The 25,962-nt window shown below is 42.5% G+C and overlaps 2 protein-coding genes across 2 annotated transcripts; one reads left to right on the top strand and one right to left on the bottom strand.

The window, feature by feature from the left end:
* Positions 1-34: 34 nt before the first annotated feature.
* On the top strand, positions 35-10,922 carry ZNF200 (zinc finger protein 200). Its single transcript, XM_004750574.3, has 5 exons — positions 35-212; positions 931-1,261; positions 1,867-1,958; positions 2,501-2,621; positions 9,633-10,922. Exons 2-5 carry the CDS (start codon positions 1,015-1,017, stop codon positions 10,382-10,384), a joined length of 1,212 nt encoding a protein of 403 aa, XP_004750631.1. The 5' UTR covers positions 35-212; positions 931-1,014; the 3' UTR covers positions 10,385-10,922.
* Positions 10,923-16,225: 5,303 nt separating this feature from the next.
* LOC101687116 (olfactory receptor 1F1-like) lies at positions 16,226-18,683 on the bottom strand. Its single transcript, XM_004750978.3, has one exon. The coding sequence runs from the start codon at positions 18,559-18,561 to the stop codon at positions 17,608-17,610; it is 954 nt and encodes a 317-aa protein (XP_004751035.2). The 5' UTR covers positions 18,562-18,683; the 3' UTR covers positions 16,226-17,607.
* Positions 18,684-25,962: the final 7,279 nt, after the last annotated feature.

Below are 25,962 nucleotides of genomic sequence, written 5' to 3' on the forward strand. Positions count from 1 at the left end.
GCTGCGGGGGCGTCCGGCCTCCCAGAAGGCTTCGTGTCCAGGTCGTCTCCCCAACTGACGGCGCCTCAAGCCAATAGTCGCCGGCGGCCTGTGAGGACACTCCGAAGGGCGAGGGGAGGGCTCGGCGTCTCGCGCCTCGTTTCCCGGTCTCTCTGCGCCGGGGTCTCTGAGCCGTCCCCTGCGAGCACCCGGGGGAGGCAGAGCCCTGAGAGGTGAGGGGCTCCGCGAGGGCGGGAAGCAGGCTGAGATGGCCTCTGGGGAGCAGAGCTTGGTCTGTTGCTAGGGGAGCCGGGCCAGCTAGGGAGCCGGAAACTCACTCCGGGCAATGCTGCCGTCTGGGCTTTGTGAAAAAGGTACCCCTTGGCCGGTGGGAGAGGCTCCGGAATGGGCCTGGCCAGCTGGTCCCCCTGGGATGTCCCTCGCCGCTCTCAGCAGGGCTTCCACGAAAGGAGTCAGCAGGCCGTGTATGGGCTTCTCGTGCGGTCTTGTTTGCTCCATGAGCGATGCACTGCCCCCCGCCCCGCAAGGGCACCCGAGGGACCCGCGATCCAGGGTGCGCAGTTCGGCTTCATTTATGGCCAAGCCAACTTCTAAGCTAATGCCCTCGGTACTGGACCCCAGGTTTCCTGTCTTCTAGCCCACTGCCCTTCCTACCAGCAGGAGTTAAACCGCTCTTCCCAGTGGAATTTGCACTTCATGTATGTTCTCAGGAAGGTGACCCCTGGGGTTTGGGCATTCTCCGGCTTTCGTTCTCAGAGCTTCCTCTCAGGCCTTGCTAGGAGTGTCCAGTTCAGGGACCTTCCATTTGCGTTCGCAGTTCCTCACCCCAGCTTGTCTTTCCTTCCGCTTTAAATCTCATGTGGCCCCACTGTCCAGGCCTTATATTGGACCTGGTCTTTGTGGGTAAACCATGGTTTCTCTCGTCTGCAGCTCGGCTCCCTGACAGATTTTCTTCAGTAAGAGGTGACTCCTGAAGCTCTGCGAAACGAGTGTGGTGTGTGATTGCAAGGCGCGATGGCTGCAAAAGTGGTTCCAATGCCCCTAAAGCCTAAGCGGTCCTTTATATTGAGAGTTCCTCCAGACTCCAAGCTGGGCCAAGACCTACTTCGGGATGCTACTAGTGGGCCCAAGACCATCCACCAGCTGGTTCTGGAGCATTTCCTCACCTTCTTGCCCAAGCCAAGCCTGGTCCAGCCCAATCAGAAAGTCAAGGAGACCTTGGTTATTATGAAGGATGTGAGCTCAAACTTTCAGAACAGACGTAAGAAGCACATGCTGTTTCACTAGAAGAGAAGGGACTGGTAGTAGGGGCAGACATAGGTTTTTATGTTAGTGATGAATTCAAGTTAGGATAGTGGGTATTGGAAAAAGTTGATTCTAACCTCAGCATGTTGGGGAGAGGGAGTTTTGTGCTCAAGCTGGAACTGGAGTGGCTTGCTGGGTGTGTGTAAACCCATAGAACAAACATAGTGTCATTTTTTTACCCAAACGTTGGGTGGGTGTTTATCATTTTAGGATAAAGAAATGTGGATGAAATGTTGAACTGACTGCAGTTTATGTGGAATTTTGGAAATTTTGTGCTTATGGGCATCTTCGGACATTACCCTCCTCTAGCCTTCCCTTTAGTAGTAATGGGAATTTTTAAAGTTCTTAAGAGAATCATTCTTTCCATAATGAGGAGACCCTATATAGGTTCAAGACCCTGTGGTTTATGGCTTGAACTCTTCCTGGGCTCACAGAAGCAAAAAAAAGATCCATGAATTGCCTTCGGAAGGAGTGAGGACAGTGTGGCTTTAAGGTGTAGTTAGGGGTTCCCATATTAGAGCCACTGATTTTTCCATTAACTACAGCTTCCTCTTTACCCAGTGCAACCTCATCCCATGGTGAAGCTTCTGCCCAGAGAAGGAATCCAGCAGAAACAGGACACAGTGTCTCTGTATTTGAAAACTGAGCCTGAGGTGGGTTTGGTTTTCCCGTTCACTGTTTTGAGTACCTCACCTTCTCTGCTCTTTCAGCACTCCCTGCTCAGCCAACCCATGTATAAAAATACATTATTGGGGGGCGCCTGGGTGGCTCAGTGGGTTAAGCCGCTGCCTTTGGCTCAGGTCATGATCTTAGGGTCCTGGGATCGAGTCCCACATCGGGCTCTCTGCTCAGCAAGGAGACTGCTTCCCTTCCTCTCTCTCTGCCTGCCTCTTTGCCTACTTGTGATCTCTCTCTGTCAAATAAATAAATAAAATCTTTTAAAAAAAAATACATTCTTGGGAGTCTGTAAGGAGAGTGGGCTCATTTTTCACTGCCTCCTTGGATATTTCTCTTCTGCTTGTCCTTTGGCTCCTGTCTCAGCCTGGCTCTCTGGTCCTGCTGCAGCTGTGTGGAATTTATAGACCCCTTTTACCTTCCTTCCCTGATCGCTGGGCTTCAGTCTTTTTTGCCAGCAGAGCTGTAAAAGAACCAAAGAACCTTTGTTACTAAGGAAGGGGGCCTTTTGCTGTTTCAGGAACTGGTGGTCCTTGAGGACTTGAATGTATTTCACTCCCAAGAAGAATGTGTGAGCCTGGATGCTGCTCAACAGCCCACCTCAGAGAAGGAAGACAATGTCGGGGAGATGATGTTACTGGGTGAGAGATCTTGTGCGTTCATACCGAATGCTGTGGAAAAAGCATGTTCTGTTTTGTCAGATTTTTTAAAGACCTGACTGACACTAGCTAAGTACACGGTCACACACGTTTCATTTTTGTTCTATCCCATGTGGCAGAGCCTGCCCCAGCCGTGGTGGCCATTTTTCCTGTATCTTTAGGGCAACAGGGGTGGAGGAGACTTGTTTTTGTAAGCAAGAGCTGCAGCTGATGTCCTGACATCACACATTCAAACAGATAGGAAATGCAGGCTGATTGTTTCTGAGTCCATTTTCTGCATTTAATGCTAGTCCCTCAACAGGTGTATTTTCAATTAGTGTTTTCATTGGACCCATGATTCTTTTAAGTCTTTTTTTTCCCCTTGATGTCTAGTAGCTATGAAGTCTACTAGTGTGAATGCAAATACATCCCATGTTGATGGTAATACTATATAGCACTTACTAAGCACCCATGTGCCACTATGTACGAGGTACTAGTCTAAGTGCTTTGCATGCCTTTATTATCACATACATCGCTCACAAAAGTACTGTAGAATATACGAATTATCACTGTTTTACAGATGACAGAACTAAAGCAGAAACATATTAAGAAATTGCTAAAGGTTGGGCAACCCTCTTGGGTCACTCCCTCTTCAGGAGCTTCATACTAGTGCTCAATAAACTTTGCTTTCCTTCCCAACAAAACAAAACAAAAAAAAGAAAAATTGCTAAAGGTCACACGGCAGTAGGTAGCAGAGCAAGGATTTGGACTCAGGAATTCTAATATTAGAGCTTGCAATCTTAGATTTTAGCCCAGAATTACACTGCCTTCCTGATGCATTTCTCAAAATTTTTTCAGTGAGTTGTCTATATGGTTGGTGAATGGGGTGTTCTTTCATTTGTCTTTATTTGCCAGTAATGGTTAAAAACTATTCTTATATGAGAATACTACATATGAACTCATCTGGCAGCAGCTTCTCTGTAAGCTGCTAAGAGATGATTCAGCCTTTTTCTACAAATACACTGCTAACCTAGAGTCAGGGGCCCTCAGAAATCATTTTGCCAAGTGCCTTATTACTTTTTACTTTGCCTTCAGGGCTGTTTGCTTTTGAGGCTTAAGTGGAGCAGAAAGTGGGTTTTGTGAGTTGCCTAGGGTAACAAAATCAAATCCATGACTGTTGAATTCCGTAGTTGTCTTACATTGTGTGGTCAGGGTAGTGTGGTACATGGAGAGCCTGGTTAATTTCCCACAAGTTATTCTATGTAATATTTTTTAAGATTTTATGTATTTTGTGTGTGTGTGTATGTGTGTACACACTTAGTGATTGAGTAATCGATTGTAAACTCTACACCCAAAGTGGGGCTCCAGCTTACGACCTGAGAACAAGTATGTTCTACTAACTGAGCTAGCCAAGCAACCCTAATATTTTCTTATTTTAGAGAGAAGCATAAACAGATCACATTTATTTTTCTCAGTCTTTGGTAAAATTAGCATTTATTTTAAATGACTGGTTGATGGGTATGTTGCTAATTCCAGGAACACTTTGGTCATGGACCCTGAAGCTCTCAGGCCCAATCATCAACCATACCCGAAATCTGATGATTTAAACCAACATTTAATATCTGCTACTTGCTGTGTACTTAGGCAGAGTTGGATTCTGGAGTTGATTATCAGTGGGTTGAAATGATACATAGTGCTCCCTTCCTGCCCACTAAAGCTTCCAGTTTGTTTTTAAAAGATAAGTCATTCACATAAAAAGATAACCATTATGAAACCATTATAGCCATAAAGAGCTATGACAAGGTCAAGATAGGATTTGGACCCAGGAGCAGAGTTTGCAAGAAGATAGAATTGATTTTAGATGAGACTGAATCCATGACAGGAAATAAAGTGAGATTATTCTCCAGGTACTTGGATGTTAGGAATTGGAGGTCACATATAAAGATGTAGAGATTTGGGAGTCATCAGTATATAGCTGACATTTGAAATAGTAACATTAAGTAGTTTGAAAAGGGAAAAGTGTGAGGGAATGAACCTTGGAGGTATAGGAATCACAGAAGAATCCTTGGCGGAGGAAAGAAAGTGTGTCTCAGTTCAAGTGAATCACATAAAACAACTGAAAATGTAGAACACTTAAATTTTCAAAAAGATGGGCGCCTGGGTAGCTCAGTTGGTTGGGCAGCTGCCTTCGGCTCAGGTCACGATCCCGGAGTCCTGGGATCGAGTCCCGCATCAGGCTCCCAGCTCCACAGAAGTCTGCTTCTCCCTCTGACCTTCGCCTCTCATGCTCTCTCTCACAAATAAATAAATAAAATCTTAAAAAAAAAAATTTTTTTTCAAAAAGATAGTTCCTTTGGTCATATCTGCCCTCTTCTATGATAAGAGAGTATAAGCCTTTTCAAGATTAGTGCACATTGACTACATACTGCACAACAAAGACAGACTCAGTAGATTCCAGAAAGTGGAAATAACACAACAGGCTCTATCACAGTGCAGTACAACGAGAAAGTAATAATGAAACTGGAAAAAAAAAGTTCCCTTCACTGAGAAATGATTATTAAGAACCTTGGGCCACAGGAGAAATACAAATTAAAATTAAACAAATTTTCTAGGGGTGCCTGGGTGGCTCGGTCAGTTAAGAGTCTGCCTTCAACTAAGGTCCTGGTCCCAGGGTCCTGGGCTGGAGCCCCGCATTGGGCTCCCAGCTCAGTGGGGAGCATGCTTCACCCTCTCTCCCTCCCCCTGGTTGTGCTTGCTTGCTGTCTCTCTCTCCCTCTCTCTCTCTCTCTGTCAAATAAATAAAATCTTTAAAGAAAAATAAATTTTAAAAAATTACATAATTCTCCTAGAATATAGCTTGTTTCAGAATCTATAGTACAACACAGAAGTAGATTTGAACCAATGGGAAGGAATATCATGTTGACTAGGAAAATTTAACATTAAAACATCAGTTCTCCCCAAGTCGGTTTATAAAGTGAATGTAATCCCTTTAAAAATACCGGTAGGATTTTTTTCCCCTGGAATTAGATAATCTGATCTCTAATTCAATTGGAAAAATAAACACGAATAACCAGGAAAATTGAAAAGAAGAGCAATGGAAAGGAAGGGGCTCTTAAAGGTGTTGGTACAACTCAGCCTTTTGGCGAATCATACCCTACTTTGCACACCAAGAAAAAGCCCCAGCAGATATGCTTAGGAATACAAATGAACCATAAACACATGAAAAGATGTCCAGCCCTACTCTTAATTAGAAATGCAGATTAAACTTCTACCAGGTTACCACCTTTTTTCATCTATCAGATTTCTAGAAATCAGAAACTTAACACATTGGTAGTGAGGTTGTTGGGAGAAAGGTGTAATCCTGGTGGACATGTAGAATAGGACACTCCCTATATATGGGAATCTGATTACCAGTATTAAAGCATCCAGCAGTTCCACTTCTGTGAATCTAACCTACAGATAACAGCGTACTTTCAAAATAATATGCAAATGAGGTTATTCATTGTAGTACTGTTTGTGAAAACAAGATTGAAAATAATCCAAGTGTCTCTGCAGGGGGCTAGTTGAATATGATGTGTCCACACAGCAAACTATGGTATTCGCCATGCACTGGAATGTAATGATCAAAATAAAGCAAGTAGCAGACATATACATAGTTTACTATCCTTTATATAAAAAAGGGGAGAAAGGAAAACCTATCATCTATGGAAGAATAAAAAGAAACTAATAAAAACTGCTACCTATCTGGGCAATGAGTAGAATGGATGGGGACAGGGACTAGAGTAAGACTTCCTAGCATATATCTTTTCATATTTAGATTTTGTAACCATATGAACTATATATTAGCTACTAAAATTTTTTTTTTAATCTTAAAAATTAGTCCACTGGGGCTCCTGGGTGGCTCAGTCAGTCGAGCATCCAGTTCTTGATTTCAGCTCAGGTCATGATCTCAGTGTTGTGTGAGATCAAGCCCCACTTTGGGTTCCATGCTAGTTATGGAGGTTGCTGATTCTCCCTCTCTCTGCTCCTTTCCTTCCCAACCCCCCCATCCCTGCTCATGCTCTCTCACACGTGCACGCTCTCCCTCGAATAAATGAATAAAATCTTGAAAAAAAGAGAAAGAACAAAATAGGGAAACCTGCTATCAGGTCTCCGTGGAGCGGAGAGCTGGATGTGGGGCTCAATCCCAGGACCTTGGGATCATGACCGGAGCCGAAGGCAGAGGCTTTAACCCACTGAGCCACCCAGGCGCCCCAATAAGTAATACCTTTTAAAAAAAAAAAGAATAAGAATAAATATTGGGAAAGGAGGGACCCAAAATACGGTTTATACTTAGAAAATCTAAAAGAATCAACAAAAACTTCTTCAATAGTTTTAAAGAAGGTAGATAGGAATATATAACAATAGCATTCTTAACACAAAATGATGGAAGCTGCCATTCAGAATGGCTATAAAATAGTAAACCACAAGGGCGCCTGGGTGGCTTAGTCGTTAGGCATCTGCCTTCAGCTCAGGTCATGATCCCAGGGTCCTGGTCAGTCTCCCTGCTGGGTGGGAAGTCTGCTTCTCCTTTCTCCCTCTCCCTCTCCTGATCACCCTGCTTGTGTTCCCTCTCTTACTGTCTCTCTCTGTAATACAGTAAAATCTTTTAAAAAATAAAAAAGTAAACCACAGATGTTTTACTGGTAAATAAAGATTTTTAAAAATTGGAGAAATGCAAGTCTAAATGAGAAAACTACAATCATGTAAAGATATCAGTGCCCAGGGCGCCTGGGTGGCTCAGTGGGTTAAGCCTCTGCCTTCAGCTCAGGTCATGATCTCAGGGTTCTGGGATAGAGTCCCGCATCGGGCTCTCTGCTCGGCAGGGAGCCTGCTTCCTCCTTCCTCTCTCTCTGCTTGCCTCTCTGCCTACTTGTGATCTCTCTCTGTCGAATAAAAAAAAAAAAAATCTTTAAAAAGATATAAGTGCCCCAAATTTATTTATACTAAAAACATTAAGAGTCAAACTTTTAAAAAGGATATTCTTGCTGATTTTTACCAGTATTACACATTACAAACCATAATTTACAGTGTGATATTAAGCTCCAAATGTATTAAGATTTAAGTATAAACCTAAGTCATAAAGGAATACCTAGAAAATAGAAAATTTATCAGATTTTGATACTTTTTTATGGTTCTAAGTTGTGGAGTTACAGAGGAAGACTTCAGTTAAATATTTGTATCAGTAATGATTGACACAGATTAAGATTTGCAATATGTAAAATTTATTTAAATTTCTAAAAGTCTCAGCCCAATCAATTAGTAGATTTTAATACTAAAGTACAAAAAAAGCTACAATGAGAAACCATTTTACACCCATTACATGATTTTAAGTTCAATCTAATGCTGGCAAAATTAGGTAAAATTGATACCCACATGTTGATGGTAGTATTAAAATTGGTAAGCTGCTTTTGAAAGAAGTGTGGGGATCTCTGTCAAGAGCTGTGATAAGTATTGCCATTTACTTACCCCAGCATTTCTTTCTTTCTTTTTTTTTTTTAAAGATGTATTTATCTATTTATTTGATAGATGGAGATCACAAGTGGGCAGAGAGGCAGGCAGAGAAAAGTGGGGGGAGGCAGGCTCCCTGCTGAGCAGAGAGCCTGATGTGGGGCTCGATCCCAGGACCCCAGGACCACGACCTGAGCTGAAAGCAGAGGCCCTAACCCACTGAGCCACCCAGGCAGCCATGATTCAGCATTACCTAAGGAAGTGAATGAAAAAGAAAATGCCTTTTAGTGTGAAACTGTCAAGTCCAGCAAAGATACGTATTCCATGCTGTGGTCAGCCACATATCAAAGTGGTTGATTTAACCCTTTATTTTCAGCAAGTTGCCCAGAGTTTTGGGGGTCCCTTTTCACCCCACCTTTTCATGGCATACTTTTTTTTTTTTTTACTTTGTTATCTAGTCTTTATAATCTGTTATTTTACAGACTTCTTTTGGAGGTATAAATACAGAAAGTGTACAAATCATAAGTGTTCACCTTTGATTTTCACAAAATGTATACATTTGTCTAATCACCATTCAAAATTACTATTCCTAGCATCCCAGAAGTCCCTCTTGTGCCCATTGCCTAATTACTATTCCCCTGCTCCCCTAAGAGACCACATTGATTCCCATCATACTTTAGTTTTATTATTTCTGGTCATCACCACATTGATTCCCATCATACTTTAGTTTTATTATTTCTGGTCATCACTGTAATGCCCAAATAATCACCAGCTGAGTGAATGTGATATGCCTTAATTATTTTCTGGTCATTTGAATTGTTTCCAGTTTTTCACTATATAGGATATTATATACAGTATTATTGAATCCTGTAATATGATAGTAATAAATGTAGTGAAATAACTCACCTCACTGTTCAGTTACTAGCCTCCAAAAGAGTATGAGTGGTATCCTTTAATATTTATGTCCTTCATCCCTTGGTCCTTAGCTCACTGCTCTACATAGAATATAATAAGATCAATATGCACTTGTTGAGTAATTACTGCCTATTCAGAAAGCAAACATGAAATCTTTCAGTGTAGTCCCACTCATTTCATTTTTAAAAAGGGGGGGGGGCTGTGTGCTCATATTGCATAGTAAGATTTATCAGTTATATATATCACCCACAATAAGAGCGGAAAAGGAGTGTTGATAATGATTATTTGCTAGTCCTCAGATTTCTGACACTCAAGATTTTTTTTTTTAAAGATCTTATTTATTTGTCAGAGAGAGAGAGAGAGCACAAGCAGGCTGAGTGGCAGGCAGGCAGAGGTGGAGAGAGAAGCAGGCTCCCCGCCAAGCAAGGAGCCTGATGTGAGACTTGGTCCCAGGACCCTGGGATCACGACCCAAGCCAAAGGCAGTGGCGTAACCAACTGAGCCACCCAGGCATCCCTCAAGATTATTTTTTGATGAGAAATCTAACTTGTTTTTGCTTGCCTGGTGTCATATCCCTCAAAAGTTACTAAATTCTCATTGTTTCCACAGCCAATGATGTTAATCTTGAGAGTGAAGATCTTCAGAAAGAAACCATAGAGAATGAAGATCATAGAGAAGAGATTGCAGATTGTGATGAAGTAGATCGTTCTGTGGTCTCTGAGGAATCTCCATATTGCCATAAAGACAGACTAAATACATCTATTCCCAAGCAAAGGAAAATGAGAAATCTTCTAGTTACCATTGAAAATGATACTCCACTAGAGGAACTCTCAAAATATGTGGATATCAATGTGATTGCACTTACCCGAAATCGGAGAACAAGAAGATGGTACACTTGTCCACTGTGTGGGAAACAGTTTAATGAAAGTTCTTACCTTATTTCCCACCAGAGGACTCACACTGGAGAAAAACCCTATGACTGTAGTCACTGTGGGAAAAGCTTCAATCATAAAACAAACCTTAATAAACATGAGCGAATCCATACAGGAGAGAAACCTTATTCATGTTCTCAGTGTGGGAAAAACTTTCGTCAAAACTCTCATCGGAGTCGCCATGAAGGAATCCATATAAGGGAGAAGATATTTAAGTGTCCAGAATGTGGGAAAACCTTCCCAGAGAACAAAGAATTTGTGCTTCATCTGCAGAGTCATGAGGCTGAAAGGCCATACAGTTGCAAAAAATGTGGGAGAAGATTTGGTCGGCTGTCCAACTGCACCCGGCATGAAAAAACCCACTCAGCATGTAAGACCCGAAAGCAGAAATGGGATCAAGAAAGGTCTGATGATCCTGCCTCAACCTGAAATGTTTCATAAGGAACTGAATTCCCTGGCTGTCAGAAAAGATGCAGAAATGGGAAAACCTCATTAAAGCCAAAATTGGATAAATACCCATCTTGGCTAAAACCTCCAATTTTTAGAAAATTCACAGGGAAGAAAACATCCTCAAAGGCTATACCTCAGTTAGCATCCACACTTTCCAGATAAAGGAGCTTTCTTCTGTGAACTTATACAACATTGTATAGGCCACAGTTCCCTTTCCCACAATGGCCTCGAATATGAGTCTGAAGGCCACTCACCAGCAAGGTGAGCAGTGACTCAATGCGTATGGAAGTATATCATTTCCCCTCCCCCTGCGTAGGAATTCATGCTACAGGAAAAAAAATAATGCAAAGGTCCTTACCTGGAACTGTGTTCCCCTGAAAGAACCAAACTACTGATTTGTTAAGCCAATAGCTTCTACTAGCAATTCACATAACCTCAGAATACCCTGTTAAAGCTTGAGTGTTGAAAGGGATTGTTTACTTTTGAATATAGGAAAATACAGCAATTGAATGTCAAAGACTTACTCTATCATTTTTACATGATCTAAACATTTGCATTTTGTAGTGAAAAGTGACTTTCACAGGAATACTTTTCACAACATACTTTTAAAGTGTCTACTGTTCTTACTATGTTCCGTCCGGCTCTTGCTCAGACAGCTCTCTCTTGCCTTTCCATTGCCAAGAGAAGTTCAGATTGCTTAGGCCCATCCACCCAGCCCCGCTACTGGAAAAGCTCTTCAGAATCTGGTCCCTCTGATGAGCCAAGAAGAAAACCTGCCTACAAAGGAAATCCAAGAGCCTGAAGAGGAAGAAGAAGACATTGGCTTAGACCCATGACTGGTCATTAACCTTACCGTGTGCTTAATACCCCTCCAGGCAGTCATCAGACCCTTGGCAATGGGTGGTCACTACCTCATAAGAGTGTTTTATTTTTAGCAGGGGTCTCCGGTGGCTAGCTCACACTGCCCCTCAAGGAGACAAGACTCTAGTGTCTCCACTGTAGTGGATACTTTTTCTCTTTGACCTGATACCCACTTTCCTGACTTGTCTGCCCAGAGGCAAGGCCAGCGGTGCCTTCAAGGGACCGATCCTGTGGTGTGTTACTTTAACGATTCTTGATCAGTTTTTGCTTTTCTTTTAGGTTTCCTAAAGTTTTACATTGGTATTTTGATGGAAATAGGTTAATCCTGTAAACTGGGGAAACTTGTTAGCTTTATAAATTTTGTTTCCCATTCAGAAACATACCTTTCCATTTACTCAAGTATTATATTCCTGAGTACATTTTTCCAATTTTCTTCATGTAAGTTCTATACAATTTTGTTATTGTAAATAGTTTTTTCATTGTATTTTTCTAGTTGATTATTGTTCTTACATAGGAGTTATTTTTAATTATATATTTGTGAAACTAGCCACCTCATTGATGAATGTTGTTAATTTTCAGTAATTTCTCAGTTTCTCAATTTGTGGTTCAAAATTATACCACCCACAAGTAATAGTTTTGTTCTTTTTTGTTATTTTTTAAACATGTAGGTCTAAGCTTTGTTTTGGTTCAAAGCATACTAAAAGAGGACCTTTGATGGTACAGTTCAGTCCTGAGTCCTAATTCAAACACTTAAAGGCTACACATAAAACTGTGCTTTATTAATGTTGTATTTCGAGCCTACAAAACCCTTTAAAACCAGGGACAAAACTGGCTGCCAGCTGTGTTGTTCTGTCTTGAGAAGACTGGGGTTTGGTTGGTTATCACACCTGGAAAACAAAGGCTAATTGGCTGCCAGGCAGAGACTGGAGAGGGTGGGGTCCGTGCAGAAGAGTCTTCTGTCCCCTGTGAAATGGTCTGACTACACAGTCCTCGAGGCCTGTGGGTGTGTGATACTCTGACGACACAAACTCCTTCCCCACTCTAGGAAGTGCCCTCAGTGCCCTGGGCTGTGGTGCTGATGAGGACCCGTGCAGTCAAAGGCACTGGCAAATATTGTCCCCAGGGTGGGGCCTGGGCCACCTGACTTCCCTGCACCTACCCCTTGGATCCCAGAGGGTCTGGAACAGAATGTTCCTCACTTCTGCCCTTGAGCTCAGAGCATGATGCCCAGGGTCAGCGTCCCCAAACAGGAGTGCACTGGGAAGGTGTTAGATGAATAAGTGCTCAATACAGAGCTGACAACCAGTTAACGAAAAACAGTAAGCACACAACAATGAATGCTTTTCCAATAGAGCATTGAGTCTCACTTAGAACATCTGAAGGCCCCAATAACCAAGTCCAGTAGCAACTGCAAACAGAAGACAGCATCCAACAAAGATGCAGCACAAGGCCCCAGGCTATAAAAGGAAGCAACATACCAGGGGAGTTTCTTAGGGTGGGAGGCGGGGGACGGGAGATAGGAATTCATTAAAATCAAAACTACCTAGGGGCCCCTGGGTGGCTCAGTGGGTTAAGCTGCTGCCTTCGGCTCAGGTCATGATCTCAGGGTCCCGCATCGGGCTCTCTGCTCAGCAGGGAGCCTGCTTCCTTCTCTCTCTGCCTGCCTCTCAGTGTACTTGTAATTTCTCTCTGTCAAATAAATAAATAAAATCTTTAAAAAAAAAAATCAAAACTACCTATACAGCTCCACATTCACAAGTGCTAGGAAGGAAAGGATTCTAGGAGAGAGTTACAGGTGGATTTTCCAGAGAGGACTCTGGGCAAGTGGTCTTTAAACAGACCAGATGGGTGAGATAGAGGAGGAATGGGGGCAGCAAGGGGCTTTTCCAATAAGAAGACATGAACACAACTTAAAGATACACTGGAATGGCTACAGGAAGTATGAAAGAATCTTCAGGCTTACTAGTAATCTAAGAATTATAAATTTAAAGAATAAAAATGTCATTGTAGGTGTATTAAATGAGCAGTGTGTGTGTGTGTGTGTGTGTGTGTGTAAATGTTTGGCTTGGCCAAAGGGGAATAATAGCATCCATCTAGTGTGACAATGTTAAAAAAAATTATCACTGTGTGTCCATCAATTTATGTTTTCAACACAAGGAAAAATAGAACATTTTAATACTGAAAAATCCAACCTAAATGGATAACTATGTAGAATATTATATAGCTAATAAAAAACAAGGCTTTTATCTTAATTGGCAGGGTGGGTCTCATCCTCTCTTACCGTTCTCTCTCTTTCTAAAAAAGCTTTTATTTAAGAGAGAACACGGTGAGGCAGGGGGAGAAGCAGACTCTGCTGAGCAGGGAGCCTGATACAGGACGCAATCCCAGGACTCCAGGATCATGAGCAAGTGCTTAACCGACTGAACCAACCAGGCACCCCTCTTGTTTCCATTCTCTCTTGAGCTCACTCCAGTTTCACCTTCAATTCCAACACTTCACTGAACATTTATAGAATATTTCATCCAACACCAGCAGAACATGCATATTTAAGTACCTGTGAAATATCACCAAGATGGACCATTTCTGGGCCATGAAGCACACCTTAGCAAATTTTAAAAAATAGAAATCATACAGAATATGCTCTCATATCACAGTGAAACTAAACTAGAAATGAACAGATAACTGGAAAACACCAAAATATTTGTGGAGATTTAACAACACACTTTTTAAAAAAGATTTTATTTATTTGACAGGGATCACAAGTAGGCAGATGGGGGGGGCAGTCTCCCTGCTGAGCAGAGAGCCAGATGCGGGGCTCGATCCCAGGACCCTGAGATCATGACCTGAGGCGAAGGCAGATCTTAACCCACTGAGCCACCCAGGCGCTCCACAACACACTTTTAAGTAACAGACAAAGAATAAACCTCAAGAAAATATTTTGACCAAAGGGAAATACAACTTACCAAAACTTGTGGCATGCAGTGAAAGCAATTCTTAGAGGGAAATTTATAACACTGGATGCATATATTAGAAAAGAAAGATCTAAAATCAACAATGTAAGTTTCTACCTTGAGATCTGTAAAAGAACAGGGAATTGAGGGCACCTGGATGGCTTGGTTGGTTGGGCATCTGCCTTCTGCTCAGGTGGTGATCCTGGTTCCTGGGATAGAACCCCGCATTGGGTTCCCTGTTCACTGGGGAGCCTGCTGCTTGTGCTCTCTTGCTCTCTCTCATTTTTTTTTTAAGATTTATTTATTTATTTGACAGAGAGATCACAAGTAGACAGAGAGGCAGGCAGAGAGAGAGAGAAGCAGGCTCCCTGCTGAGCAGAGAGCCCGATATGGGGCTCGATCCCAGGACCCTGAGATCATGACCTGAGCTGAAGGCAGCGGCTTAACCCACTGAGCCACCCAGGCGCCTCGCTCTCTCTCTCTCAAATGGATAAATGAAATCTTAAAAAGAGAACAGGAAATGAAATATACAAAGTGAATAGAAGAAAATCCATAAAACGGGACAGGAATAAATGTAAGAACAAGAAGTCAATAGAGAAAACCAACAAAATCAAAAGCTGGTTCTTTGAAAAGTTCAATACAGTTGATGAACCCTCAGTGAAGCTAACTAACAAAAGAGAAACGGCACAAATACTACCGACAGAAATGAAAACGGGGTCATCACTATGAATGCTTCTGACATGAAAAGGACACTAAAGGAATAGTACTGTGAAAATTAATGAAAGAAACCTCATTTTATTTTTTGTTAAGTAGGCTCCACACTCCGCATGGAGGCCAACATGGGGCTTGAACTCAGAACTCTGACATCAAGACCTGAGCTGACGTCCAGAGTCCAACACTCAAATGACTGCCACCCAGGCACCCCACAAAACTTCACTTTAAATGGAGTAGGGAGGCCAGAATTCATTAATTAGAGACCCAACAGGAGAAGAAGACTTGTGAGTAGATACTATTGACTGCCTCAGCAGGAGGAAGAAAGGTTTTCTTGCTCAGCAAAAACCCAGACAATGACAGACAGTCACAATTTAGCCAATGAGAAGGCACTACCCTTACTGGGAGTAAACTCCCAGTTTACTCCAATGGACTTTTTGCTTACAACAGCCCTTCTCAACTCCCCGCCTTTCTCTATAAAAGAGCAGTCCTCTGCTTTGTCTTCCCGGATTGCCTCTGGTTTTGCCATTGCTTGCCTGTCACGAATTGCAATTCTCTCCTATTCCCAAATAAACCCATTTGGCTAGAAAAATGACTTGACAGTTTTACTTTTAAGGTTAACATTATCAACAATTCTATACCCATAAATTTTGTATCGATAAAAGGATAAAACAGGAATAAATATAATTATAAACATATATGCTCCCATCAAGAGAGCGCCAAAATACATGACACAAAAGCTGGTGGTTTCTTTCAAAATTTCAAGGAATGGGTACTTTCTACCATATTATGAAGAATTCTTGGATATACAGATGAAAAATTGAAATGTTACCATTTCGTCCATTAGGCAAGCATATCAATACACAAACATGACAAATATAAAAATCACACGTTAAACTCAGAAACATCCTCTGATTCTGAATTCTCTCAGTTTTCTACAAGATGTCATTTTCCCTATCTCTCTGAAATTAAGGGAAACTGCACTATTTTGCTCTATATTCCTTAAAACCCAGAGCATCCTGTCCAGTGATATTTTAACCAGTTTCAAATATTGGTCAGATTTTTATGTTCTGCAGTCATTTTCAAAATAAATTTGTTATACTGTTTTTTTAAAATATTTTGTTTATTTGACAGAGAGATCACAAGCAGGCACAGAGGCAGGCAGAGGGGGGGGCGGGGAAGCAGGCTCCCTGCTGAGCAGAGAGCTCCATCCCAGGACCCTGAGACCATGATCTGAGCCGAAGGCAGAGACTTAACCCACTGAGCCACCCAGGCGCCCCTGTTAAATAGTATATTTCTCTTATGTTTGATTTTGGAAACAGAATTATTAGGTAGCATATTTTCCTAGAACAACTTGATGGAAATATATAAGTACAGTAAAAAAAAAAATTGTGGAGACTCTATAGCAATTTAGCAAAGGTTTATTATAAAATTATAGTGAAAAATCAGGAAATAAATTAGTAACTATGTAAAATATCTCTGTACTGAGATAAATTGAAGGCAGGGTGGGAAAAAAGATGCAGCTGATTGACATGGCTGAGATTGTGGAAGATATTTTTTGTTTAACTTACCCATATTCCTGTTGTAATGGCGTGTGACTCAGTAAGCTCAGATAGGAAGATAAAAAATAATTAGCTTGAATGCATGGCAAACTTGGGTCTTCCTGGAGCCCTAAATGAACCCTTCCACTTCCAGCCCCAACACCAACTTGCTGGAGGCAGCAAGATGTGTTATTTCTGTGTCTCTGTTGTGAGAAAGAGAAATCAGCCCTGAAAGCCCTGACATTCCTGGCACTCACAGCTCGGTGTCGGTGCTCTCCTGATGAACACAGAGCATGTCAGTACCACATGAGGCTACTCTACGACTGTTATGGCAGAAGACAAAAAGGGACTATTCTGCAATCGTGTCTGAACACCAAAACATGAACACAGTCCAAGCCATAAAAATGACCAAAGTCACTGCTACTTCTTTGCCAATCACAGCTTTGGCCTTAGTCTAGTCTTCCCTCCCCTAGATAAAGATTTTTTAATTTTAATTTATTTTTTAGAGAGAGACTGAGAGTGTGGGCCAGGGGGAGGGGGCAGGGCGGAGGAAGGTGTAGAGGGAGAGAGACTTCCAAGCAGATTCTTCATGGAGCACAGAGGCCAATGCGAGGCTCCATCTCATAGCCTCGAGATCATGACCTGAGTGGAAATCAAGAGTCAGACGCTTAAACAACTAAGCCACCCAGGCCCCACTCCTAGACAAAATATTTTTAGATACTCAACTGGCATCATCACTACTATGTGACACCTGTAATCCAGAGCACAGATGCAATTCCTTAAGTCCTCACTAAACTCACCTCACACAAACTCAAGTCTTTTTAGTACGTCCTGTCTACTAAGATGCCTCACTACTCCCCATGGTATGTATTCTCCCTTGTGAGCCTAATAAACCATAATTACTCAACAAGACATATATGCTCCTAGTGGGTTTTGGCTGGAGGGCACTGACAGCTCTAACAGGTTATTTGGTAAAAGGATCTCTCTGTTCATCTTTAATCTGAAGCTGTGATATTAAGTTTGATCACTCCCAAGACAGAAATTAGAATGATTTTCTTAAAAATGACAACAGCTAAGTTTTGCACAATAGAAAAAGCAAATATGATCTTCTTAGAAATTAGTTCCTTCCAAGATTTTCTTAGCCCATTGCATTACGAAGTAGAAAAAATGTCATAGTAACCACCTTTCCAAGAGCCCCTTTTATGTCCCTGTTCCTCAGGCTGTAGATGAAGGGGTTCAGCATGGGGGTCACCACTGTGAACATCACAGCAGCTGCTGTATCTGTGTCAGCTAAGTGGGAGGACAAAGGGTTGAAATACACAGCAATGATGGTGCCATAGAAGAGAGAAACCACAGCCAGGTGGGAGCCACAGGTGAAGAAGGCTTTCCATCTCCCCTTTGTGGATGGGACTCTCAGGATAGCACAGGTAATACGGACATAAGAAGCCAGGATGCAAATAAATGGAGTGATCATGATCAGAGAACCCTCGGTCAGAATCATCATCTCATTGAGGTATGTGTCAGAGCAGGAGAGTTTCAGGAGGGGCGTCACATCACAGAAATAGTGGGGGATGGCATTGTCTGCACAGAATGAAAGTCGAGCCATCAGCAGGGTATGCAGCAGAATATTCAGGTTGGCGATGACCCATGACCCCGCGACCAGCAGGCCACAGAGCTGGGGGGTCATTTTTGTTGAGTAGTGTAAGGGGTGGCATATGGCTACAAAGCGGTCATAGGCCATCGCAGCCAGGAGGAAATTGTCCATGTCCACAAATGTGAATACAAAATACATCTGTGTGAGACACCCAGAAAAGGAGACGGTCTGAGTCCCGAGTATGTGGTTGGCCAGCATCTTGGGGACAGTGGTGGAGACGAAGCAGATGTCCACGAAGGACAGGTTGCTGAGGAAGAAGTACATGGGGATGTGCAGGCGGGAGTCCAGGCCGATGGCCAGGAGGATGAGCAGGTTTCCCAGGACCGTGGCCAAGTACATGCTCAGGAAGAGCACAAAGAGGAGCTGCTGCTGCTGGGGCTGCCTGGAGAGCCCGAGGAGGAGGAACTCAGAGACGCTCGACTGGTTGGCCCCTCTCATGGGGCTGGACGCAGATGCAGAGAACCAAAGCAGAGCTCAAAAACCTAGAAGCTTTGGCTTTGGATATAACAATTCAAGCTTCACCCCATGGTCATGTTCATGAAACCTGTATCAGAATTACTCAGTCAGGATCCACCCCTAGTCTCTACGCCCTCAACTTCCAACCCCCAGTCCTAGATGATGCTGGTCCCACCAGACTCATCTTTAAAATTTTATCATATATAAAAACAAACACAAACACAAACAAAGCCCTTCTCTGCCATTACGTATGTCTCTTTTAACATTCGCAGGCTTTCTCCCACTTCTTAGTAGCTCACAGAGACAAGTAAAACAGTGACTACTACGGAGTGTATCTCAAGCTCCAGCTGATGGATTTAGGCCTCTATCACTCCTGGGATCTGGTAGATTTCACAAAGGAGGCTCTTCAAAGAACTCCCCTCATTAGTAATTATACATATAAATAACTTCACTCATTAGTAAAATATATACATATACATATACGTATGTATATATACGTATATATATATAGCCTGTTATTATCTTACCTGGAGGAAGTTGGTACTGTTGATAGCAAGGTTTCTTTACCTTTGAGGAACCAACCAATGCTCTTCTTTAGTATAAGGTTTGGAAAGCATTGGAAATATGGGTAGATCCTGAATGAGTGAGAAGAATTCATTGCCTGAGCTCTCTGTGCAGAGAAGGATGTTTGGGGAAATTAGAAACAGGTATTTACAGTGGCTTCCATGGCCAGTGGGACCAGATTCCCTGAGAGCCTCATTAGAGACAAGTAGAAAGTTACTGTCCCATCTATTTCCTAGTCCCCGTGGATGCAACAATGACGACAAAGTATAAGGATCTAAGCCCTGGGTCAGAACTTGGGAGACAGAGCAATCTGGGTGGAGATGAGTTCCAGAGAAAAGTCCCTGACCCCTCAAGTTGCATCACCTTGCTGATCTGGGCTTATGCTTATAGATTTTGAAAATTCAATTGTTAAAAGATTTTTCTTATTTTCTTAACTCAGAGACAAGTTGTTGCAGTGTCAGCAATATATCTTTCATATATAGTCACTTACTCTATAGAGTTAGTGATGCATTTGTAGATAGGGATGCTGGATGTGGGGTACATTGTAGACTTGTACTAAATCCTTTAAAACAGTCGGTATAGAAGATAACCTGTTTGTACCTGGGGGGTGGAAGTGGGGAAGAGACCTATCAAGGAGAGCATAGGATGCCATGATTGCAAAACTCCAGGCTCCTAGAGAAGATTCTTTTGTGATATCTTCCGAGTTCACAGCGGATCCCTGTTTTCTGAGAATGGTCCCCTAATCTACAGAGACACAGGGGTGTGGAATCCAGCAGCCCAATTTGTACTCCAACACCTCCTGCCCAGTGAGGACTCATGATTGGATTAGGGAACCTGGAACTGAGGCTGAGGACCTATGGGTGATTTTTAGTTTTTCCTTTTCTCTTTTCTTTCCTTCCCTCCTTCCTTCTCTCCCTCTCCCTCTTTCGCTCCTGAAGTAGCTGCGGGAGGGAAGACTTGGCCTGAATATGTAAATTCAAAAGCTTGCAACTCTCTTCCTGACTGCCTCACAGATAGAGAAGAGCAAAAAATACAAAAACAGAGAGAGAAGTAAAAATGAGCTGGATGGAGTACTGAAGGCTGTTCAGTTCATGGCTCAAGTACTTTTCTGATGATTGGCTACATCATGGCCTCACTCACAGTTCTTCGTTGCAAACAACAAAAATAAAAGTCTTACTAAGTTAAGCAGAAAAGGATTTCTTGAAAATGATGATGATGACCTTCAAAACCACTTAACAAGTGTAGAACCACTCTCAGAAGGTCACACACCAACTATAATGGCCCAAATCATGCTACAGAATAGGTTTGATGAACTTATTAATATTTCTGCTACTGTCAAATGTTATAGTTCTTGTACTGTCATGCCTAAATGTTACAGTTCATGACCATGTAACTATTGCTGGACATGGGATGCCACCAGCAGTACTTGGGTGTCCACCTTAATGCAATGATTATCAGCGCTGGAAAAGGTCCTCCTGGTCTCCCCTTCTGAAGTGGAGTCAGGGTATCTGATGGGGAGACATATACCCACATCTTAGCTGCAAGAGGGGCTCAGAAATAAACTATTCAGGGCTTCCTGTTATGGAGGAAGAAGTTGGCTTTTTTCCTCACCAAAATTATGAGGTAGAAAATTACCTAGGCTTCAGAAGGGTTACAGAAGTTGGGAAACCAAAAAATCATGATAAATGGCTGCTAGAATCCACTCCTCTAGTTGCACACAACATTAACAAATGTCACCCTCTTACCAATTTATGCTTCAGTAGGAGAGACATTATCTGGCCTAACATAACTGTTAGGCTCCCTTGTACCTTCCACTATATGAAGTTACATAGTTTGCCATCTATGAAACAGGAAATAGGCTTTCACCAGACACCAAATGTGCCAGCATCTTGATCCTGGATTTCCCAGCCTCCAGAACTGTGAGAAAATACATTTCTATTGTTTGTGATCTAGCCAGTCTATGATATTTTGTTACAGTCACCTGAATGGAGCAAAACACAAAGTCAGCCCAAGTCAATGTGGGAAGGGATTACACAATACCAGGATCACTGGGAGGCAGTTTGGCAACTGGTTATCACATTCCTTTAATTAAGGATTTATTTATTTGAGAGACAGAGCACAGGTGTGGGAGAGCAGGGGGAGGAGCAGTGGGAGAAGAAGGGAGAGAATCCAGGCACTCTCCACTGAGCATGGAGCCCACTCCAGGCTCAATCCCAGGACACTGTGATCAGGACTTGAGCTGAATCAAGAGTCAGATGCTTAACAGACTAAGCCATTCAGGTTCCCCTCACATTCCCTTTATTATAAAGTGAGTTCCTTGCCTTGAAACAGTATCTGTGGGATGCAGAAGGGACAGATCCATTCATCCCTAACACACAGCCTAACAGTCTTTAAATCTCAGGTTGATGAGTGTCTTTTTGTGCATATTAGTTTCCTTTTCCTATGTGCTTCCAAACATTCCCAGATACCTATGCTCACAAAGGTTTTCACACCACTTTCATTATATCACCTTGATTACGTGAGTGATACATGGAATGCCATAAAGATCTTAAGTCTGAGGACCAAGGCTCACAGCTTAACCTCTCTTACGTTGGCAGTATAGGCAACTGTCTCCAGCACCATATGCATACATCAGCATTGCCTCCTACACCACAAATCTTGGGAGGCTTAAAGCAGCAATTCTCAAACATTAACGTGCACAGAAATCACCGAGGCATGTTAAAGCAAAGAATCTGAATAAGGAAGTCTGGGATGCAGCCTGAAATGATGCATTTCTAATAATCCCCGAGGCAATGCCTGGTCCTCGGAGAACAGAAGGGCCCTTTCCCTGAGAAGTGTCTGATCCACCTACACCCACTTTTGCTCTGCTGACTCCTCCACCAACCTCACCTTTTTGAAAGGATATACAAATCGGAAGTCAGACCTTGACTTCAACCTTTGGAAGTCCCGGCCTGCGGAAGTCGGAGATAGGAATCCTGAACACCTGTGACCCATCCTAACCAGGAAGGGAAGACTAAGGGGCAGAGCACTAAAGGACCAGGGCACGTGTAAAGGAAGGCTCATGGGACCCGCCAGCTGCCCAGGTTTTGTGGGCACGAAACCCAGAGTGCCTCTTTACGCCGTTTCGGGGGAAAAGATTCAGAGTCACTTACGGCAACGCAGAAGCCCCAGTCCATGCTGGAGTTCCCAGGCCGCCTCTCTTCACCAAAAGACTAAACCTCACCTCCTCGCGGAGACCAAGCAGAGAGGAGATTCCGCTCATCCTATCTAATTGGGCAAGAGTACGAGGGGCGGGGGCAACTCAGCCTCTGATTGGGTCCGTTAGAGGGCGTGACAGCGCTTCCGGGAAGTGGCTCTGTCTGATCCGCCTCTCCCGCGCTGCGCCTGCGCGTGGCCGACCGTTCTAAGGGAGATCAGACAGTTCTGAGCCTGCGACTCCTGACACCCCGGGTAGGGGGTGGAAGTGGGAAACATATAGGGGCTCAAAGTAATCAAAGTAAGTAATATTATAGTATGACTTATAAGTATAAGTAATATATAGTATTACTATAATAATATTATTATTATTAATATAATTATAAATAATATAAGTTATATTATAATTATAATGTTATTAATTACTAATAATTCTATGATATTATAGTTTACTTATAAATATTATAGTAAGTAATATTTAAGTGCAGTGTTTTTTAAAAAGCAAAGTTAATGCAAAAAATCTTTTTAACAAAATATAAGAATTTTGTTTTAAGGTGAACTTTTTTTTTAAGATTTTATTTATTTATTTGACAGAGAGAGATCACAAGTAGACAGAAAGGCAAGCAGAGAGAGAGGGGGAAGCAGGCTCCCCGCTGAGCAGAGAGCCCAATGCGGGACTCGATCCTAGGACACTGAGATCATGACCTGAGCCAAAGGCAGCGGCTTAACCCACCAAGCCACCCAGGCACCCCAAAATATAAGAATTTTTAAAGACAAGATCAGTAAGCTGAAAGTTTAACATTATTTAAGACCTTCACTTAGTCAAGAGAAATTGTCAAATATGGCAGTTCTCTCAGTGGAAACAGGCAAAGATGATTCTGAAAATATTACTTATAAGTTTACTTTTGCTAAGCTAGTGTCAAAGATAAATACAAACAGACATTGGTTAAAGCAGTGAAAATTGATTTTATTCAGTACCTACCAAAGGCATGGGAAGAAGCTGAGCTCCATTCCACTTTTTGCAGAGGTGATTGGGCATTTTAAAGGGAGAATGAGCATGTCGGGAGAGGGAGTGATTGGCGGTTATGGAAGCTAGGCATCTACCCTACCATACAGACAGGGTCCCTATCTTCAGGTGTTTCTGGAACAAATGGTAAATTCTTTTGGCAGCCTTGATTTTTCTGAGGCAGGCAGTAAGGGCACCTAGGGTCATCCAAAATCAAGCAAAATGACTGAATAGCAACACTGTATTTTGTAAAATTTTATCTCAAATAAAATACTAAAGCTGTTTCAATGAACAGTCACTAATGGGGCAAGTGGACTAGACCCTAATACTTAACCTTTGATTATGCAACATGATATATCTGTTCTTTTCCTTTGTTGTCATTCTGTTGTTGTTATTATTATTAAAAGACCTCTCACCACTCACTTGGGTGGCTCAGCAGATTAAGCTCAGGTCATGGTCTTGGATCATGGGTCCCAGTCCTGAGTTGAGCTCCCTGTTCAATGGGGAATCTGCTTCTCCCTCTCGCATGGCCCCTCTCCCTCCCCCTAGTCATGTCCATGTGCACTCTCTCTGTCAAATAAAAAAAGTTTTGTTTTTTTTTTTTTTTTTAAAAAGCTGAAAGAGGGACGCCTGGGTGGCTCGGTTGGTTAGGCAGCTGCCTTCGGCTCGGGTCATGATCCCGGCATCCTGGGATCGAGTCCCACATCGGGCTCCTTGCTCGGCGGGGAGCCTGCTTCTCCCTCTGCCTCAGCCTGCCATTCTGTCTGCCTGTGCTCGCTCGCTCTCCCTCTCTCTCTCTGACAAATAAATAAAATCTTTAAAAAAAAAAAAAAGCTAAAAGATCTCTCAGATGGGGTTCTCCAGAACATGTGCTTTTTGTTCCCCTATCCAGTATTAATGGTTTGCAAGTGTAATAAGTGTCAAGAGCCAAGTTTTTATGGGTGTCCAAGGTGAATAGTTTATGAGTGTGATCCCTGAGCATCTCACAGTCTTTGGAGTGCCTAAGGGCAAAGAGGAAGCAGGGAGGGAGCAGCAATAAACAGACTACACAGTATCACATATATAATAACTCAAAGAGGAGACTTCTGTGGGAACTCAGGAGAGGGACTGAGAATCTCAGCCTAGAGGAATAATCAAAAGCCTCATAGGGGAAATATTGACTTGGATTTTGAAAATTCAGAGGTTTCTTCCTCAGGAAGGAGGACTAGGCCTCCTGAACACATGAAAAAACAAATGTTAACCTGTTTCTCCAAAATCAAAGGAACACCTTATTACTAAATACACCCCCATAAAGCAAGACAATCTAATTGGATGATGAGACACTGCCACAGAATGTTCACATGCCCCTTCAGAATATTGAAATGTTGAAACCTAACCCCCAATCTGTAGTACCTTTGGGAGGTGACTAAATCACGAGTGGGGGACCCCCATAAAGGGATTAGGGTCCTCATAAAATAGACCCTAGAGAGCTTCCTCATGCCTTCTACCACCTGAAGACACAGAAAGAAGAACCAAGAAGCAGCCTGTCATCTGACACTGAATCTCTGGACACCTTCATCTTGGACTTCCAGTCTCCACAGCTCTGAGAAGTAAATGTTCATTGTCTAAGCTACACAGTATACAGTGGTTTCATTAGAGAAGCCTAAACAGATTAATAAGAGCACTAGAAATTATTAATAAGAGCACTAGAAATTTTCTCTGGAGTCCATGTGTGGCTTAGGGTGTGTGAGTTCAGCCAAAAGACCAGACCTCCCAGCACAGGAACACTTGAGCCCACAGAAAACTTCAGTGACTTTTTCACCTCTATCATTGTTACCCTCATTAGACATCAGATTTCCCCTTAGGATTTCTAGGATTGCTCTTCATAATGAGCAATCAGAAAGTACATTCAAAGCAGTGTGATTGTCAATTCAGAAATTACATTAAAACCCCCTAGGGACCTTAAAGGAGGTGGGGGAAGGCCAACGCCTGGATTTCATTCCAAAAATTCTGGCTTAATTGGTCAAAGCTTGGTCCAGCAACCATATATATGGTGCCAAAGCTCCCCAGGTGATACTGTCATGCATCCAAGATTGAAAAACACTGGCTTAGATTCTTAGAGCATTTCCAAAAAGAAAGTGGAAACTAATTTTGTTAAATGTAAATTTTTAGAGTGATCACCTAGAAAGGAAAAACTTGACCGTTATGCAAAGAAGGTTTAAATATAGTAATTAGAAACAAATAAATTGGGACGCCTGGGTGGCTCAGCTGGTTAAGCGGCTGCCTCTGGCTCAGGTCATGATCCCAGCGTCCTGGGATTGAGTCCCGCATCGGGCTCCTTGCTCAGCTGGGAGCCTGCTTCTCCCTCTGCCTCTGCCTACCACTCTGTCTGCTTGTGCTCACTCTTGCTCCTCTCTCTCTCTGACAAACAAATAAATAAAATCTTTAAAAAAAAAAAGAAAGAAACAAATAAATTACCTATTTAAAGAAACAGGGTTGTGTTTAAGTCTAAGTTCATTCATAAATGTCTATTGGAAGTCTTTATTCTAAGTTCCTTGCAAACACTTTGATAGCTACATTTCAGTGAGCTGACAAAGATTAATATCCCTGGGAATAATACATCCATTATACTTGCATCA

This window comes from Mustela putorius, unplaced genomic scaffold (assembly GCF_011764305.1).
Source record: "Mustela putorius furo isolate JIRA1106 unplaced genomic scaffold, ASM1176430v1.1 tig00004007_pilon_pilon_pilon, whole genome shotgun sequence".
Classification (NCBI taxonomy): Eukaryota; Metazoa; Chordata; class Mammalia; order Carnivora; family Mustelidae; genus Mustela; species Mustela putorius.

Excerpts from the sequence above, each read along its gene's own strand:
- ZNF200 (XM_004750574.3), top strand. The coding sequence starts at position 1,015 with ATGGCTGCAAAAGTGGTTCCAATGCCCCTAAAGCCTAAGCGGTCCTTT. Across the intron at positions 1,262-1,866 it reads CTCAAACTTTCAGAACAGAC|TGCAACCTCATCCCATGGTG; the intron begins GTAAGAAGCACA and ends CTCTTTACCCAG. Across the intron at positions 2,622-9,632 it reads CGGGGAGATGATGTTACTGG|CCAATGATGTTAATCTTGAG; the intron begins GTGAGAGATCTT and ends TTGTTTCCACAG.
- LOC101687116 (XM_004750978.3), bottom strand. The coding sequence starts at position 18,561 with ATGAGAGGGGCCAACCAGTCGAGCGTCTCTGAGTTCCTCCTCCTCGGG.